Source organism: Humulus lupulus, chromosome 9 (assembly GCF_963169125.1).
Source record: "Humulus lupulus chromosome 9, drHumLupu1.1, whole genome shotgun sequence".
Classification (NCBI taxonomy): domain Eukaryota; kingdom Viridiplantae; phylum Streptophyta; class Magnoliopsida; order Rosales; family Cannabaceae; genus Humulus; species Humulus lupulus.
Genome location: NC_084801.1, coordinates 11,896,572 through 11,917,568, shown reverse-complemented (window position 1 = coordinate 11,917,568; position 20,997 = coordinate 11,896,572). Strand labels below are relative to the sequence as shown.

General features: G+C 31.2%; 1 protein-coding gene across 1 annotated transcript; it reads right to left on the bottom strand.

Moving 5' to 3' along the window:
- Positions 1 to 3,489: 3,489 nt before the first annotated feature.
- LOC133801896 (F-box protein At5g46170) lies at positions 3,490 to 6,066 on the bottom strand. The gene is made up of 2 exons (XM_062240107.1): positions 4,443 to 6,066; positions 3,490 to 3,978 (listed from the first exon to the last, which is right to left on the bottom strand). Exon 1 carries the CDS (start codon positions 5,670 to 5,672, stop codon positions 4,464 to 4,466), a length of 1,209 nt encoding a protein of 402 aa, XP_062096091.1. The 5' UTR covers positions 5,673 to 6,066; the 3' UTR covers positions 3,490 to 3,978; positions 4,443 to 4,463.
- Positions 6,067 to 20,997: the final 14,931 nt, after the last annotated feature.

The following is a 20,997-nucleotide window of genomic DNA, read 5'->3' as shown; positions in this document are numbered from 1 at the left end:
ATAATTTAACAATTAAATATTATAATTAAGAAAGATTCATGATAAATCTCATAATCATAGTGTTTAACAAAATAATTAAATGTACAACAAGCTAATAAACTTTAAGCAAAACAATAAAAATATAACAAACTAATAACAAATAAAAAATATAATATAAAAGTAAATACTATTTTAATTAAGGAGGATATCTTTCGATTGAAGTTGAATATGTGTTAGTATCTTATCAAACATTATATTTCTTTCTAGATATTGTGTATATTATATTATACTATATAAATATTTATGCATTAATTTTAAATGTAGTAAAATTAAAAATATATATATAAAAAAGTTAATATATATAATGATGCGGTGCAGTGTGGTTTAAACCGCATTTATAAAATTTAAAACCGCAAACTGCACCACACCGCACCACGCGATTTGGCAAAAATACAAACCGTAACTACACCGTGAAGGATTCTAAACTACAAATTACAGTACAGTGTAGGCAGTTTGTACGGAGTAGGTGGTTTTATGAACACCCGTAGTTTCAACTATGCCATGCATAGCTTCATTCCACAATTGGCAATGCAATGAAAAAGGGAAAGCTAGATGAAAAGAAATCCACCCTTAGATACACAGCCTTATATGGTAATAAAGTCAAAGATTCACTTTAAATCAAAAAGAGAGTTAAAGTTAAAGAGTGAACTAGTAAAGGGTTCCATGTAAAATGAAAGAGAGGTAGTCTAAGAAAAAATGTATATATATATATATAAATAATTGAAGTTGAGAAATTAATAATTCCCAGCTGTCAGTAGGTGGTTATTATTGATGTCTTATTTAGGCACTTAGAAATGGGATTGAAACATACAATGAAATGATTGGGCTTTAGACATTGACTTTTAAAAAAAAAAAAAAAATTGGTTGAGGAAAAGAGCATTTAATTTACCACCAAAATTGGACCACAATTAATCTATAAAATATCAGCTCTTGAGGGTCATAGATAGCTAATTCCTAACAAAAGGTTGTTTGAGATCCATATACTATTATAATAGCCTTAGAAAATGGTCCAAAACCAAGTAAAAAAGTTAGATATTTAAAAAACAAAAAATAATCAGCCAATTATTTTTGCTTCATTGTTTCAGCTCAATAATAAATCTTCACTATCTCTAGGATTGCCTTGGAATAAAAAAGGGTCAATAATAGATTAAACAAAAGGAAAAAGTATAAGGAGAAAGAAAAATAATGGGTTGAGGATTACAGGCATAAACAAATGTGTAATATAATTTTATATATATATATATATATAGAGAGGAAGCGACTACATTGTATTACTTTTTTTTTTAATACCCGTGTATTATTTTTCTATTTCGGCATTTGGATAAATATAATCCTAATTTTTTTTATATGACGGTATACATTGTAGGTATTTAGAATATTCTGTAAATTTTCAAGAAATTTTGAATAGTTTACGAAGCCGAAAACAGAGTTCAAACTATCAAATTTTACACGCGCACACAAAAAAAATAGGTACGTGTGCAATAGACAGTTTAGACCCTGTTTCGGTATCATAATTTATTCAGAATTTCTTAAAAATTTGTATGATGTTCTAGATAGCTATAATGTACACCATCATATAATTTTTTTTTTATTATAACTATTCAGGTACCGAAATAGAAAAAAAATACACCGGTGTTGAAAAAAAAAGATGAAGTGTAATCGTTCCCAATATATATATTTATAGTGGTGAGGTGAGTGTGTAATGTGTAGACATTAGAGTTCACGTGGACTGTGACTTGTGAGCATGCAAAGTTAAGGTATCTCACATGTGACAAACAGATAAAGGTAGAGGCAGACCCAGCTAATTACTCATTAAAATAATTGTCTCAATTAAAATATTTCTTTATCTTCAACACAAATATTTTTAGAAGATTATAATTATATTAGCAAATGAGATCTGGAACCAGCTTAAACTCTTTTCCATAAATAAATAAACAATCTTATGTATGTTGTGTTTGTGTGCATGGTAGAAAATAAAATCATATCACTATGCTTCTTTTGTTTTGTTTTGTTTTGTAGTAGTACACTACACTCTTATAAGAGACAACAGATTTAGCTGTGCTGTAATGTGTGAGTGTTTTTAAAGAAAAAAGGCCTAATAAAAATCCCAACAGTTACAAAATATGTAAATATTTATATATATATGCCTTGTTAGTCTCTCATGCCTTTTCATTTCAACTTTCTCACCGACCCTTATCTTGGTTTCAACTTTTAAAAGAAAAGAAAACAAAAAATTAATCATAATATATTAAGGAGAGGAGAAAAGAAAACAAGTCACATTTTGAGTGTCGGATAAAATTGCATATAAGCAACTTTTTTTTTTTTTTTTAGGATATTTGGGACCCTGAAAACATTGCAAAACAGGAAATAAGTTCCAGAAATCAAGTGGACAAAAGCCTACTAAAAACCAAGTTGGTCCATACCACTCCCTAGTCATAAAAGAACATATGCTTTTTGTTATGTTAATCACAATCACATGAAGAATTGGTTTTATACAACTACCCTCCATTCATTTTGAGACAAACATTTGATATTTTACACAAAAGAAAGGGAATAATAGTATGTGTATATATAATATAATATAATATAATATATGCTCTATATTGGGGGTACACAGTGATGATTGGTGTTTTCCAATTGCTCATTTGGTAGCCTAGGTGCTTCATAATTAATAGCCACTAATATTGCTATCATAAATAAATAAATAAATACACTGCCTAATTGACCTTTAACAATCACCAAGTTGAAAGTATACCTAATCAAGTTGAAGAAGAAAAAAAAGTGATTTGATTGTTACATGCACCTGAATGAAAAAACACCACCATTTTTTGTGTCAAGTAATAACAAAAATCTCATCAGATTGTTTTGTACCAAAATATTTCCAGAATTACAATTGAGAAGAAAGGAAATGAACATTCTAACACCTCATAAATAGTACCTCAAATCACTGACTCTGGCTGTGGCTCTCTCTAATAAGACAGTGTTCAAAACCCATCATTATTTTTAAAAGGGGGTCCAATTGATTTGAATGTGATGGGCCTTTTTACGGTTACACCACTCAAATTTACCATATTAAAACTGAGACTTAATTGAGAATAGAAAATTTCATTCAGTGATTTCAAGCAAAAAGATATTCTCAATTACTCATTCCATAGCAGCATAGCTATATTAATGGCGAAGATGGTAATACTGACAAAGATGACGCCCAGCCCAGTGATAAGAAATCAAGCCATTTGTGATTTCAAGAATAACAAGGACCTGCCATTTGTGATTTCAAGGATAACAATGACCTTTTTAATCTCTTTTAATGGGCACCCCAATCACTAAACTAGGTCTAAAACTAATTACGAGCTGGTTTAGGACCTGGGAATGGGAATTCTCGTGGCTTTTCAAAAAGTCCAAAATGGGCCATTTTAGCTTACAACTATGCTCTTGGGAGAGAGGAAGAGATAGTAAAAGAAAATGCTTTTAGTATTGACTGAAATGAACTTTAACATATATATATATATTATATAACACATAAGCAAATAGCATAGTCATGCCTACAATATTCACAATACAGAGAGATGAAGATGAAGATATAGATAGAAGTAGGTGACTACAAACTTCAAAGCTCTAACTAACAAAGATCAACCCTTTTAGCTGCGTTGATGCGTGCGTGTGTGAACTCTTACGAGCATATGCCTGAAATAAAAACAACCAGCAGATGCATTTCTTCGACTCTTCTAGTTCAAGCACATCATATAGCGAAGGATTTTTTTTATGAAAAGAAAGGACGGCGGCCTCTTCTTCCTTTTTTATTTCTTTTCTTTCCTGCCTGTCCAACCAAGATTTTATCTTCAAGTGGAACAATGACAAAATTGTTCAGTGGTTCTCCCGTATCAGAAATACACTCTTCCCCCTTATCCCCTCTTCTCCTTCTATCCATTTTTGCTTTACCTGATTATCCCAACCAAATCATAATGAGTGACCAAACCACATAACAGTATCTTTTATGCATCAAAACACAAATTCCAACACTTCTAGTATATAACAAATTACTTAACACCAACAAGTCAGTGCAATAAAAAGAGAAAACCCAGTTTTCCTCGCTTGATTTAGAAACATATTCAGCATATTTAGTATTACATACATATTTCCATATATACATCACGAGTCAGTATAATAATAAGAAGAAAATACCCAGTTTTCCTCCCTTAATTTGGAAACCTCTTAAGCATATTTAGTGTTATATGTACAAGGAAATGAGGAAATGAAAGCTCCCAACAAGCTAAGAGACATTTATTGCACTAGAAGTAATGCATGCAATCAAAATCTAATATGGAATTCTATCAATAATGTTTAAGCACAATCAATCACAGAATGTGAAGAAATGAACAGTTTGAATTTGGAAAAAAATATACCTCAGATCACCATTAATGTCATCAGAAGGAGTTCATCTCAAGGCAGTAAGTGCGCCTCTTGACCAGCATCTTGGCCGCCGTTCCAAAGGGCTCCTCAAACGCCGACGAGACCCAAGACCCATCAGAGACCTCCTTCTTGGCCGCCGATTGCTCGCTCGGCCGAATGGCGACCAAGGTGGCGCCTTTCAAAATGACACCGTCCGGCAATTCCAAGTGAGGCGCGTACCAAAGTCTCATGTTAAGAGCCGGTACGAGCGTCCTCTTGGAGGCCGAAGACGCCGACAATGGCTTCACCCTCAACTCCTCGAGCTGATCCCTGTTCATGCACAACACTCCTTGACCATCCGCGTCGGTCAGGACCAAATTGTCCAACGTCTTGTGCTCGGAGATTATAGGTTGGAGCAAGTAATGCCTCGCCGAAGCTGCAATCAGGGAGCTAATCGTCCAAACCACTCTCAATTTCAGACCACCGTTAGTGTAAAACGAATCGGGTATGCTTCCATTATCGTCCCCACCGCCGACTGCAGCGCCATTATTTGAGCAAACCCCATCAGTCCCATTATCCTGACCAATCGCGGCCTTGATCGATCCCGGCGAAATCACCGACGATGCACCCAGAATCACGCAATTATCGAGAGTAGAACCGAAATCAGCTCTCCATTTCAACAAAACGCCGTCGTCTATACCCAACTCTCCACTGGGAAGCTCGATCCTCAGAAACCGAATCTCGTTAAAATTCTTTAAAACCTGAGTCGGCGAGTGGTGGGTCACGCCGGCTTGATCAACCTCACTACCGTCGTCTTCGGTACCGACGGCCAGCGAGCCAAAACCTGAACCAGAACCGAAAGCAGAAGACGAAGAGGAAGAAGATGAAGCTCTTTTGGGGCCGAGAAACTGGCTAAGAGCTTGAAGGGGCTTTACAATGCCGCCAAAGACGAACCGGAAGAGGTTAGAGAAAGGGCCACGGGACTTATCCGAGGAGGAGGAGGCGGAGGAGGAATCATCGTCGGAGATAACGCAGTCGACACGAACGACGACGTTTTCAACCTGAGGAACGAGCGTGTGAAAACGACGCGAAACGACGCAGCACCGACCTAGAGCTTTGACATCTCCGATCTTGTTGAAGACGAGAAGAAGGACCGAGTCGGGGAGGCGATCAAGGTGGTCGATGTCCATGGAATCTGGCTCTGGGTATACTCTGCAAGTCAGATCTGGGCGCATGGAAGACATTTCTAGAAAGAGAAAGGGAGAAACGGCTAAGTGGGTATTGCTCAGATCAACTGTAGAGAGAGAAAAAGAGAAAGAAGAAAGAGAGAGAGAGAGAGAGAGAAGAAGAAGAAGAAGAAGCTTAGATTAATATGTTGGAGAAGTGGGTATGGGACAGATCTGAAGGATGATATTGCATGCTGTTTGCTTAGAAAGAAAGTGAGAGAGAACAAATAGAAAGAAAAGAAGAAAACCCTAAAAATCCAATTTTTATTTTTCTTCTTTCCCCTTTGGAGGTAAGAGAGAGAAAGCTTCTTCTTCACCTTGTAGCTTTGTTCAGTATTATTTTCTGTTCATATTTTTAGAGAGAGAAAGAGAGATGGTGGGATGAGATGAGATAGATCCACGGTTTTGTCTTTACACCAAAATAAATAAATAAAAGGAGAGGATATTGTGAGCTTAGAGCTCTACTTGATTAATTGTATTTATTTATTCATTTAAAAATAATATAAATAAATACATTACATTTTTTAAATAATGTCAAATTTTAGTAACTTAATTTTCCTACTAAGATTAACTAAGTTGATTAAAAGAACTAACTCACTTGTATTTATAAGCTGTAGTTTCTTAAAATTAAAAAAAATGGTAATTTGGATGTGACAATTTTAAATTTATAACTTATTTATATTATTGATAATTAAATATCCATATCTATTATCTATATCTATATCTATCCCCATCACAATCATAATCCTAATCCGTAATTTAGGGCATAATATGCTTATAGCACAAACAATATAATCACCAAACTTTACCAATAGTTTCCATTTTAAACAAAGTATTAAAAATTAAAATAAATAATATTTTGTAGGGTAGCTAACATGGTATTTATTAATGTACAAACTTTGGTTAAATTGAAATTATAAAATACTCATACTTATGGGGACTTTTGTGTCCCTATTTATAATAATTGTATTCTAATTTAATTTCCCATACTTTTTTTTATAAAAAAAAGAAAAAATAATTAATTTAGCATATATATATATATTAGATATAAGTAATGTTGAATATATTTATTTATAAAATTTATTAATTATATTTATTAAACTTATATGATTGTTATATAAATTTTAAATAAATAAACAATATTATATATAAAAGAATGACATAAAAATATTAAATGAAAAATTAAACCAAACACTATTTATAATTTTTTTAAATATATATAATATCATAATTTTTTTAAACATAAATGATAATTTTTTTAATAAAAATTAAGATTTTGTATTATATATTATTATTATTATAATGATATTTTAAAATATTTAAATTTATATTGATACAAATATTAAATATTTATAATATTTGAATTCATATTAATAAAAATTAGAATTATCATAATAATATTTTATAGTATTTAAATTTATATTAATATAATTATTACATATAAGTAGTTTTATATTAAATATTATTATAATAATAATATTTTATAATATTTAAATTTATGTTAATATAATTGACAAATATCTATTTTTAAATTAATTTTAAAGATATATTTCATAAATATTTAAAATATTTCATTAAAATTAACCAAATAAATTATTAAAACTAATGATTCTACTCTTTTTTTTTTTAATAGAATATATAAGATATGTGTGTGGATTATTTAGTATTTATACCAAATGGGACAACTCATGCATATTGGTCATAATTAATCATTTTCATATGACTCATTTCAGTGTCACGTCATCCATCTTTTTTAAATTTATCTTAAATAGTTTAATCAAAACATCACACTTACATTTGAGTCCATTTATAATTATGTTTTTTTTTCTTCAATAAATTTATTGTAAATTTTAAATTATAAATATTTTATACAAATTATCTATTAATAAAAAATTATTAAAAATAACAAACCTAAAATTTTTGTTTCAAGTAAAAAAATTAATAACTGTATATTAGTAAGAACATAATAAGAATAACAAAAATATGAATAAAGAGATGAAATATTAAAAAAAAATAGGCCATAGCGCATTAGTAAAAATTTCTATAAAAATAATAATAATTTAAAGTCAAAAAATCATTGGAAGAGAGCTGCCACCTTGGCATGCCTCCATATATATATATATATTTATCTAATATATATTCTCAATTTAAAAAATAATAATACATACGGGAAAAAATATATTATTTTTACATTTGGTATGATTTCAAATTAATAATTTAATTGTATGAGTTATATTAAAAATATATCGATTATATTAAAATATGTCGAGATGGAGTGAATGAAGAAGTTAATTTTGTTATTTAAATATAAGAATATTTATAACAATTTACATAAATATATATTTACAAATAATTAAATAATTGAAAAAAGATAAAGAGAGAGGGAAAAAGTGTCAATTAAACCACTTTTACAATTATTTGACCATAGCTGATTTAATGGTTGAAATAATTCTTACTTTAGTGGTTGTGGGTGAGAGTTTATTATTTTATATTTTATTTTTTATTATAAGAAAAATATTAATTTTCATAAACATATTTGCTGTAATTCTTATTTTTTTTTCTTTTACCATAGAGGTTTAAATCCAATATTAGAACCACTTATTAAAATGAAATACATGACTTCAATAAAAAAAAAAAAAATAATACTGTGCAAAATAATTTAGTCTCAAGTCTTTATTAAAATAAATCATTAATTGTTCAATTCATTCGATAGTATTTTGAGATAATTTAATAATATTATATTATTATACATGGTCCATCTTGAACTAAGGTAGGTCATGCCTAAATCTAGCTCAAGCCCTCAATTAATGAAGCTTTAATTAAATGTAAAAGAAAAATAATTAAAATTATATAATTTTATTAAAATTTTAAAAAATATATATTAAAAAATTTGAACTTTTATATACAATTTTAGTAGAGTCTAAAAATAACAAGAAGTGCTCTTTTGTAAATGTACTTTTAGGTAATTTTAAGTTAAGACAAAATATAAGGCACCTATTTATAAATTGAGCTTTCTAAGCACATAAACTACACCTCATGCCAAAAAATAATGATAATAATAATAATAATAATGAGTTATTTTATTTATTAGGCCTAATTATGACTTTTAAGCTTTGAGTAGCTTGCTAGGATTTCTCATAGGCAATTGTTAAACAATTTTTCCCCTAAAAATTATATAATATGTAGTCTCAACTATAAAGAATTAGCCTATAATTTATAAGAAAGAAATGAAAAATCCAAAAAATATATATAAAAAAAAAATAAAGGGAAAGAACATGAAGAAGACATGAACATTATAGAACAATATAGAATAAAAAATTTGTCCATATATTATGAAATATTTACAAACACCATTTTTAGAGAAAAAGAAAAAGGTGGAGAAGAATAAATAAATAAATAAGAATATTTGAAATGAATCCCAAATTAATAATTGTCACACATAAATTATAATTAAAATCTTTTGATAAGATATGGGTGGACAGGTAGGGCTACCAAAATAAGTTGTTTGATGGTGGTAGGGCCAAGGCTAAAGGCTATGGCCATACAATCATAGAATTGGGCTCATATTTAGGCCCAACTGATTCCCTGTCATTAAAATTGGGCCCCAAATACAATCACTATAGCCCACCTAATATTATATTATATTAATACCTTCTATTTTATCAAAAAATAAAATAAAAAATATAAGTTAACCAAGTAGTAAATTTCTCTATGTGCAACCAATGTTAGGAGAATACTTAAATTTGACCACAATAATTCTCTTTATATTTTACCCTCATCCATGTACATAAAATTAAATGATATAATATTGTGTACATTAAATTAAAAAAAAATATTAATAGTGTCGGTGAGTATTTGTTTCACACTAAATATAAAAATGTGTTACATATATTATGTAACATTATGCACAATATATAACTATTTTTTTTGTTGCTAGTTTTGTAATAGTGAGTGAGTGTCTATCTTATAATTTAGCAAGTGGCATATAATTTATAAAAAATCATCTTTGAATATAATGTTATTTCTTAATTAAACGAAATTTGACATATGATTAATTTTGGTTTCTTTATTTATTATAGAATTTTGAGTTCAAAGCTTTTAAAATTAGTGAAAATCAATTCTTTTTTTAATGCAATTAGTTACGGCAAAGTTAAGATTTTTGTAATTTTTTGTGTGACAAGTAAAGTAGTAACATTAGAATATGAAAAATTAATTAAACTTTAACTACTAATTAAGGAAAAATTAATATTTTTACAAGAAAAATGTTTTTTTTTTAAATACAGGAATAATGTTAGGGACATCTTTTTACACTTAAAATGTATGGAAATATTTTTTTTAAATGGTGGTCACAAAATATATTACAGAGAGAATATATATTTTGAAGATAAAAATGTCTATTCCAACTATTATTATTTATAATTAAAAAAAAACATAATGGATTTAGTTGGTGCAATAAATTTATATATTAAAAAAAAAAGATTTATAGCAAAAGTTATTCCTATCTGCATAGATAGTTCTTGGAACTTTCCTTTTCAAGTTTTTTTTCCCTTTTAAGGAACAAAAGAAATATTACAAGAGCAATTGATATTCTTTAGGTTAATTAAGCAATGTATATTTATAATTTTATAAAGTAATTGTATTAATAATTTCCATGACAACTATACATATAGAAGAGTCAACTGTACCTTAATTGGTATAATTGATCAATTAATTTGGATCAGATTTAATTTCTTCATTATCGATCATGAGCTGGGTTATGAACAAACTTAATAATTAAAAAAAATGAAGTTATCAAAGATTTCTTAATTATAAACCTTCAAATACTAAATAATAAATTAGTGGCTTTGAGTTGATATCCCATGTATATAAATATTATTATATATTTTTTTAAAAATAAAAACAAATAATAGTTTGATTTGCTTTAAATAAAGCTGAGCTAGCTTTAAAAAGATATAATGATAGAATAAATTGGTTAACTGTGACATAATTATATATATAAAAAATAAAGGCTAAAAGGAATAAGATCCAATCTCTATTTAATTAAACACCATAGAAATATGGCCTTAAATTAAAGTATTATGTTTAGATAACTACCCCTTGATTAGAGCCTTATAAACAATATAAAATCTCAAGATTGTATCCCAACTAGGTATCAAATATCATGTGCAATTACTAATAATAATAATAATTCATGTGCAATAAATATAAGCACAACAAATAGATCCAAGAATTCTATTATTCTTTATTTAAAAAAAATAAAAAAAAATAAATAGTAAGAAAAATTAATCCACATAGCACGTTGTGGCATGTGTTTATGATTTGTAATCGTGGGGATGAAGATGGAGTTTAAAAAACCTTAATTTGAAGCAAATATTTTATACTTATATATATAATATTAATAAAGGCAATATATATATATATATATGAATATTTATATTGATATGATTATGTGGTATTCCGTACAAATGTAATAGTACTACTTGTATAAACTATAATAATAAAGACACAAAAGGACCAAGTTTACCACAAATTTCGGTCCAAATTGGAGTAATCTAACAAAAAAAATATGTGTAATTAAATTAATCACCACTAAATGTACAACAATATTCTTTTTGGTGTATTGTTGAAGCAATCCGGATAATATATATATGTGTATATGTTAAAATGTTTTTGATTAATTGTGTAACACTCTTATAAACTATATTATATAGTTTATTTATGAGGTGGTGAACTACCTTAGATGTTAATTTATCATGAGAAATTAACCCACTACTTCCTAGGTTTCATTAATTGATCCAATTTATAAGAAATCAACCCCAATGTGTGGTGCACCAAACCAATGTTTATATGTATATATATATCTTATATACCTATGTTCTTGTTCAAAAGTTAGTTAAATTTGAACTTAGGAGAATGAAAGATATGGATTTATAATTAGGTGATTACCAAAGGTTGTTCAAAGTGTTTAGTTAATTTGTTTCAACTAATCTTATTATGTACTTCGTTATACTTTTGTTTATATAACATATATTTTCATTGAGCTATATTGATCTCTAGTACAAGTCACCTATATTAGAATATAGATATATAGTTACTAGTAGTTAAGGTAATCACCATGCCACAACGAGACTAACTAGCTTCTATCTATCTATCTGTCTGTTTTTTTTTTTTTTAATATGGTCAAAATTAATAGTTACTATGAATGAAAGCTTTCATGATTTGTCAATATTATTATAAGCTTGGTTGGGGGAAAGGAAAGAAAATGATACATTTTCATTGTTTGGTTAGAAACTAAAAGGTTAGAATGTGATTCCAATGGAATCACTTTGCCACTATTTTAGTGGGATAACTATTTCATTCAAACATAGAAGGAAATATCAAAGACCATTCCAAGTAAGGTTGATCATCAAACCACCCTCACCGCACAAACTGCTCGCACTGCACCAAAATTTACGGTTTAAAATCTTTCATAGTACGGTTGTAGTTTGCATTTTTACCAATCCACGCGGTGCAATGCGAATTGCGATTTTAAATTTTATATTTGCGGTTCAAACCACACCGCACCACATTATTATATATTAATTTTTTATATATACATGTATTTTTTTTTAATTTTATCACATTTAAATTTAATGCATATATATTTATATAGTATAATATACACAATATCTAAAAAAAACTATTATTTTTTATAGGATGTTAATACATATTCTATTTTAACCTAAGTATATTCCTCCTTAACCAAAACTTTTACTTTTATATCACATTTTTTACTTTGTTATTAGTTTGTTATATTTTTATTGTTTTGCTAAAAAATTATTAATTTGTTGTATATTTATTGTTTTGTTGAACATTCTTTAGTTATGAGTTTTATTATGAATATTTATTAATTATAATGTTTAATTGTTAAATTATTTAGAAATAGGGATAAATCGCCCATACTGCGGTGACACTGGACCTTATTTTTGCAGTGCGGGTTACAATTTGAAATATTAATTGCTCAAACCGCATATGCGGTATGGTCTAATAAATTGGCAATAAACTGCACCACCCATACCGTGATCACCCCTAATTCTAATACATGGCCAAAAGAAAAATTAAATATTTCTTTTATAATTTTTTTATCCATTTTAATTATTATTCCATTTCATTCTCATTCCCTATTTTCATTACTCGTAACTAAATGGCTCAATAATGATTGAGATACACACAAAATTTGAACACCCTATTTATACACAATAATGTGTAGCTAATCACTATAGTATAATTAAATATGATATTGTCCCACTTAAAAATATCCATAGTTAAATTTAAATATAGTGTGTAGCTTTTATATCGGTTGTGGTACATTTTTTTTAATCTCTTATTATATCTTTAATCATTTAATATTTCTAAATTAATATAAATAATTTTAAATAACAAATCTTTTTTTTCTTTCAAATTCACACTCTCTTAATACATTTAGTACAATACTGGTAGAATTAGACTATCAATTTTAATTTAAATTAGACAAATATATAAGAAGTGCGTGTTTTCCCTCTATATATATTATTGCTGTTGTTTTAAATGGAATGCTATTGGTGGAAACACATGTGCTTTAATTATAATTTATTTTATATAGATTAAAAAATATAATGAAAAATGTGTGATTAATAAAATTTAAATATTAAAATAGTTGTATATTTTTTCATTATTAATAATACATTTTTTGCAATATAATAAAATCATTTAAAATTAAAATTGAAAACATTATCAAAAAGCTATATGTACATGGTAGTTTTTGTGAGGATTAATGTCCTAAAAGCATGTAAAGACATTTTATTGGTTTTAAATAAAAATACAATTTTATTATATTTGAATGTTATAATTATTGTTTGAATGAATTATATAATAATATCAAGAATTTTTTTTATTCATTCATGAGAATATGATCTTGTATTAGTACGAAAGAATTGAGATCACATATAATGAATAAAATAGTCAGTAACATATTAAAGTAAGGAATCTTTAATGAATGTCTACTAGTACAGTTGGCTAAGCATATGAGATGCAAGTAATCTAGATTCATATTACTGACGTGGATAGATATCTTAGTAAATGTGTTGTATATAATAAATATTATATATGACAGGACCGATGAAAATTAATTATCTTTATAAACTTGTCATTTGATGTAAAAATTTAATTATTATCATAATAGATGATCATTTGTAGATTAGTCTAAATCCTGAGTATTCATGAACTCATGTTTATGTTTATTGGATCTTTTGATTCACTCGTTAAGGTCTCTTAGAATAATGAGACTAATGACTTTTGTTTTGGATATTTAATATCATGGATGGCTGGGAACATGAATTACAATAATGAAATCCACACTTTCCTAACGGATCGAATATTGGTTCCTTTAAGAGTTGATTTTGGAATTGAATAGTTATTGAGCTCAAATCTATAATTAGATTATAGATTAATTATTCGGTAGTGAATTAATGGTATTTAAGGATCAAGAGGTAATTAGAAGGGTAAAACGATAATTTTGACCACATTTAATTAACAAACTAATAATGGAGGACATAACTACATATATTGATTATATCGATGGACCTAGAGAAAACTCTGTAAATATAATTCTATAAATACTTAGAGTGCAATTCCATATTTATTGTGGGGTAATCATGGAATTAATAAATATGATTATTAGATAAAGAGTTTATTAATAATCTAGTTTATTGGAGCTTCGTATTATAGCTTCATGGTCCACAGAACATATCTGTCCTACACTGTCAAGGGTAAGAATGTCAAAAGAAAGATTTGTAAAGAGAAATGACAAAATTGCAAATGAATTTATTTTTCAGGGTAAGGAAATAATTATGTGATAATTATGGATAATTGATTAATTGTGAATTAATTAATTATATAACTATATAGTTTTTATTTTGAAAAACTTTAGGTTAAAATTAACATTAATCTTGTTTGAATTAATATAAAGAGAGAGAATAATAAATATCTTATTTATAATAATTATGGGTAGGTAATCATTTGGTACCTTGTATTTTTGTAAAGTATCATTTTGGTACCCTGTGTTTACAATAATGCTCATTTGGTACCCTTTATTTTGAAATCGTACATATTTGGTACCCTAAACTCAAATTTATTTAATAAAATTTTACCAATTTAATCACCATGCTTTCAATTATATAAGTTCCAAATTCAAATTTAATTATTTAATTACATATAACTTATGACAGTTTTGTCATATTGATAAAATTTTATTTATCAAATATGAGTCTAGGGTACCAAATATGTATAATGTTAAAATACAGGGTAGCATACGAGCATTATTGAAAAAAGAGGGTACCAAAATGATACTTTGCAAAAACACATGGTACCAAATGAGTAAATTCCCCTTATAATATGATATTTATTTATTTAATTTAAAACCGATATTTTAAGATAAAGTTAATTTGTAATTAGCTGATATTTATGTTGGGATAAATATATTGTCTTAAAGATTGATTAAACAAACAAATGAGAAAATCAGGGAAACCTGATACAGACTTGGGTGACACACAATGCATTAAAATCGTTAGCCAAGACCGTTACACTGTGTATTTTAAATAGTGCTTAACTCGCTAAACGAGTCATTAGGTCATAAACGTGCATCTAAATGTGATTAATGGTCCAAGGTTAAAATTTTCGGTCAAAAGGGATGAATATTTCATTAAAACATTAAGTTGTACATGGGATACCATAATAAACATTTACAAAGTTGTTTACAGTTGTAAAATGGTCATTACAACTCAAAAGTTACAATCTGCCGACCTAAGCGGCAAAAATAAGGTTAAACCCTAGTTCCTTTGAGAAACCTTGGTCGTGGTGGTCAAGCAGCTGCATATGTACACGTTGCCACCTAAGCTCTCCAACTCATGGCTGGTCTAGCTTTCATTTCCCCTTACCTGCACCACATAGCACCCATGAGCCAAGGCCCAGCAAGAAAATTTAAACATGCTCATAAGCAATTAATAATACATTACCAAATCATAATAAGCATGTCTAACAGTAATAATCCTACTCATGCATGCATACCGTTCAAATAAATGACTAGTGTCATATGGGGCCAATCGCCTTACATAAATGATTAACTGAATCATATCGGGGCCCATTGCCCAAGTACATGATTAATAAATCACACAGGGGCTCAGTGCCCTAGGATATGAGAATAATAAGTTACCCTGGAGCCCATTGCCCTATCATCTGTATAACCAGCCGTGAAGCTGGCCCAGTGTACCTGGCGCTTTAGTTTTCCACGACCATTGGGTTGGCCGAGCATATAATGCACTCCTGATTACATCTAACCATATCGACCAGTGCTTTACGCGTTATTGCCGCCCTTAACTCATAAGTCAATGCTTTTCGACCAATGCTCAACACTATTGTCGTCCTTGACTGATAAGTCAATATTTTTCGACCAACACTCAATGCTATTACCGTCCTTGACTCATAAGTCCTCCCAAGCCCTAAAAATGGGCTTTGCTGAAACTAGACTAGCGCAAGGGCGTTGAAGACAGTGCAGAGGCGCCATCCAGGTGTAGCATTCCAAATTTGCTAATAAGGCTTAAGGACTTAATTAGCACGCCTGGAGGGCAATAAGTGATTCATTATATTAATATGTGAATTTGATGAGTATGTGATTAGAAATGCATGTTTAGGTGAATTAAATATGTATGTGGGCCCCATTTGGTTATTAGGGGCATGTTTGTAATTTTAGCCCGTTGAGGGCATAAATGCAATATTTGTGTATATTGTGATCTTTATCACGTGTGAGTGGTTATATATTTGTGATGCACGATCCAAGACAGTCCTAGGGAGCGGTTTAGCTAGAAAGTCACAACAGGACCCAATACCCGACTCAGGGCGAGTCAAGGGGTATTTTGGGCAATAGACGTTTTATTGGGTTATCGGGTTATGAAAATAAATAATTGGACATATATTTGAAGTTAGAGCATTTAATTGGGAATATCAGGGAAATTTACCATTTTGCCATCGGGGGCGTTTTTGGTACCTCGAGCCTTGGGAGTAACTTAAGTGACTTAAGTTAGATAAGACAAAATCAGAAACACTTTGCCTAAACCGACCCATTCTTCTCTCTCTCACTCTTGTTTCCTCTAGACTCTTCTCCAAGAGAAAACTTTGAAAGCTAAGTGGTAATTGTTGGACTAGAAGTCACAAATTGGAGCTCTAGACCTGAAGATTAGCTCAGTATTAGCTTGGGGAACTCAAACCAAAATTGAGGTAAGCTTTGAATCATGATTTTAGCCATTAAATTCTGTAGTTCTTGGCTGAGTTTTAGTGTTCTTGGGTCTTTGAAGTTAAAGATTGAATTAGGAATTTGATGAGGTTTTAAGCTAGCTTTTTGTTGGGTTTTGTTGTTGGGACCATTCTAGAACTACTATGATAGTTAAATTATGTTGTTGGATTGATTTTGAGTTAATTGGCTGAGTTTTGGTTACTGAAATGAGGGATTTTTCTGGGTTCGAAGGGGTCGGGCTGCGGCTCTGTTCTTGGTGAGTCGTGACCCTGTAGATGAGATGGGAGGCCAAGAAGAAAGACGGGCCACGGCGCCCCTTTGGTTGGGCCGCGGCGCGTGTCTGAGATTTGGGGAGGTTGAGACGGGCCACGGCACAAGGCCATGGGGCCGCGGCTCTTAGGGGGTTTTTGGACCCTGAGAAGGTTTTTTGCTTGGGAATCCAAAAGTTAAGGCTCAAATGGATTTTATCACCCGGATTGGTGGAGTCCAAGGTCCCGGAGACTATAATATCCCAAAGTTATTTAATGGATTAAAGCTTGATGGATGGATGTTGTTGATGCGTTTTGACTAGGTTTTCAGTGAGGCTCGGACTAGAGGACTGTGCTCGGGATATCGGAGCTCGGGAAGCTTGGGACATAGGTAAGAAAACTATTGTGCCCGTAGAGCAGGACGTGGCCATATAGTTTGTATTGCAGGGCACGAACCTATGTGATTGAATTGCAGGGCGTAGCCCTATTGTTTATATTTTGTATTTGTTTAAATATTTGTTGAATATATGCTATGTATTGCATATTTGTGAATGAACGGCGAAGGCGGGGAACGGCGAAGGTCGAGAACGGCAGGAAGCTGAGTACGACAAGGGGCGTTAAGCACGTGGAGTGCAAGGCCGAGTACGGCAAAGGTCAAGAGCGGCGTTGAGCACGCGGAGTGTAAGCCGCTAGGGTGAGACCCTTCTCGGATACTTGAGTCATCCTCACGATGTAGACCGCAAAACCAGGGCTTGGTGAAGCGCTTGGGACGACATGCCCGCTATGTGTTTAGCTCGTTGGCTGCCTTGTTATATGTTGATTGATAGATATGCATATGTTGATTATTTGTGTTGAGTTTTCTTGCTGGGCTTCGGCTCACGGGTGCTCTATGGTGCAGGTAAGGGCAAGGGAAAGGTCGACCAACCATGAGTACGGAGAGCATGAAGCGATGTGTACATGTTCGGCCTACCTGGCTGCCATGGCCAGGGGTATTTTTGGGAGATGTTATGTATTAATCTAAATTTTGTCGTTTAGTCAACTTTAATCATATTTTTGAGTTGTAAATATTTCTAAACCGTATTTTGGGATCCCAAATGTATAACGCTTTATAATTCCAACGAATGACTACATTTTCAAATTATATGACTTTTATTACAGTTTAGCCACACTTTTAACCTAAAACCTCGATTAGTGAGTTAATTGCAAGTTTTAAACTCACTTAGTAACGACTCTAAGGAAGTAGGGCGTTACACCAAGTCAGAGAGCTACCCCTGCTTTTCCCTTGCCTAGCGCTGGGGCGCCCAGGACAGCGCTGGGGCGCTATCCTTACAGCCCATAACATTTTAGTTCTTCCCCTGCGTTTCCCCCTGAATTCATGTCACCAAAACCTTATCTAAACACCATCCAAACTTACAATTTAACCCCAAAACCTCATCAATGCATCAACCTCATCAAAACCCAAGTTTAAATACATCAAAACACCACCACAAAATCAATACTTGAGTTTTTCAAACTCAAGAACACCAAGAACACCACCAGAAAAATCAAAAACTCAAGGAATCAAAGGTTAAAATCATTACCTTGGAAGCTATGAACGACCTTATGTTGCTGCTATACCAATTCCTAGTCCCAAGCTTCCAAAATTTCAAGAACTCCAAGGCTTTGAGAGAGAGAAAGAAAAACGTGTAGAGAAGAAAGGAAGTAAGCTAGTTCTATTTGATTACTCTGTTTTGAGCTTTCCTCTTGTTGAAGGGATGAGTGACTCAGTCACTGGTTTTGACTCAAAATGACACATATGCCCCTAGGGTCAAAACACTCTCCCAAAGCCCTTCAAGGGAAATTTTGTCATTAGTCACATATCCTGTTAATCCTAATTAACGTCTCACAATTCCTGTTACTTCCAATATCCTCAAATAATTACCAAATAATTTCCTCATTACCCGATCTTGGTAATGTACTAAATTACCCCTAGGCTCACCCAGAGCCGGGTATTTGACCTCGTTATGACCAAACCGCTACTTTGCTCGCTGGGATCGTCTCGTGCCGAATAATCCAAATATATCCATGTAATAATGTGGTCTCAATCCATATACACACAAATATACAAATATGTCCTCAACGTGCCAAAATTACGAAAAATGTCATTCTAATAAGAAACGGACCCACATCCATGCAAACACAACCATATAATAATATAACTCACATAATCATGCATATTATCACATAATAATACAATAAACCAATTATTGTCATCCTGGCCCCCTAATCAAGGCACTAAGCCATATTAGGGAATTTAGGACATTACTCATTGGGTGCAAGTGGATCTATAAGAAGAAACGAGGTGTTGATGGAAATATCGAAACTTATAAAGCTCGATTAGTGGCAAAGGGTTATACCCAAAGAGAAGGTGTGGACTATGATGAAGCTTTTAGTCTGGTATCCATGCTCAGGTCCATTCGCATCCTCCTATCCATAGCAGCCACTCTCGACTATGAGATCTAGCAAAAGGATGTCAAGACAACTTAAGTCTTGGACTATTTCAAACACACAGTGTAACATTCTTGGTTATCCAGGGCATTACATCCACCATGGAGGCTGAGTACATAGTTGCGTCTGAAGTAGCTAAGGAAATAGTCTGGCTAAAGAAGTTTTATTCAGATCTTGGTGTTATTCCAGATATGGATAAATCGCTTGTGTTGTTTTGTGACAACACAGGAGTGATAGCCAACTCGAAAGAACCTCGTAGTCACAAGAGGAGTAAGCATATAGAAATGAAGTATCACATAATTCGAGAATATGTGGCCAAGGGAGATGTGAAGGTTATGAAGATTGCATCTGAAGAGAATCTTGCAAATCCGTTTACATAGACACTAACAGAAGCTACATTTGATAAGCCTATCAAGGAAATGTGATTAGTAGAATTAAGGCATTAGTTTCAATTATTGCAAGTGGGAGTTTGTTGGGGTTTTATGCCCTAATTAAAACTCAATTTCTTTGTAATCTCATTTATTATTAATAAAAAAAATATAAATAATTTTTTGACTTGGTTAATCACTTTGCTCACATGTTTTATTTTCAAGATTATTTGTTTAATATAAACTTCTATTAAATCCTGAGCATATAGATAATCGTATTTATAGTGACATAATCATAGTGGAATATAAATATGATTATGTGTTCAAATATAAGTTAGTCCGAAGATTAGTCAGTGCATAGGATTTACACTGACTTGCCAATCTACGATATGATCTACTTACACATTGCAGTGTTATTGTAACGCCCTAAACTCCAGGGACCGTTACGGTGTGCCTTATAAACAGTGCTAAACTCGCTAATCGGTCGAGCAGCTGCATATGTACACATCGTCAGTTAAGCTCTCCAACTCAAGGATGGTCCAGTTTTCTTTTGCCTTTACCTGCACCACATAGCACTCGTGAGCCGAAGCCTAGCAAGAAAACTTAATATGCTCATGAACAGTAATAACATGTCATCAAATCATAAGGCACACGCCTAGCAAATATAGCTTTATTCAAGCAGGCAAATATGTTCACGTAATGATGGGTATCCAGGATAAGGAATCCTACCCTCCTGAGTGGATGATTATCAAGTCAATCCTAATCAAAATAGTGATTTAACACCGGTGGTTCCGGTAACCATACCGGGCTTATAGCCCTAAATAAAAGAGTGACAGTTGTACAAGTCACTAAGGTGGGTTCCGTTCCCTTTAGCCATGTGACGATAGGGTCACCGGGGCTTTATAGATAAGTGATCATTTGTAACGCCATGGATA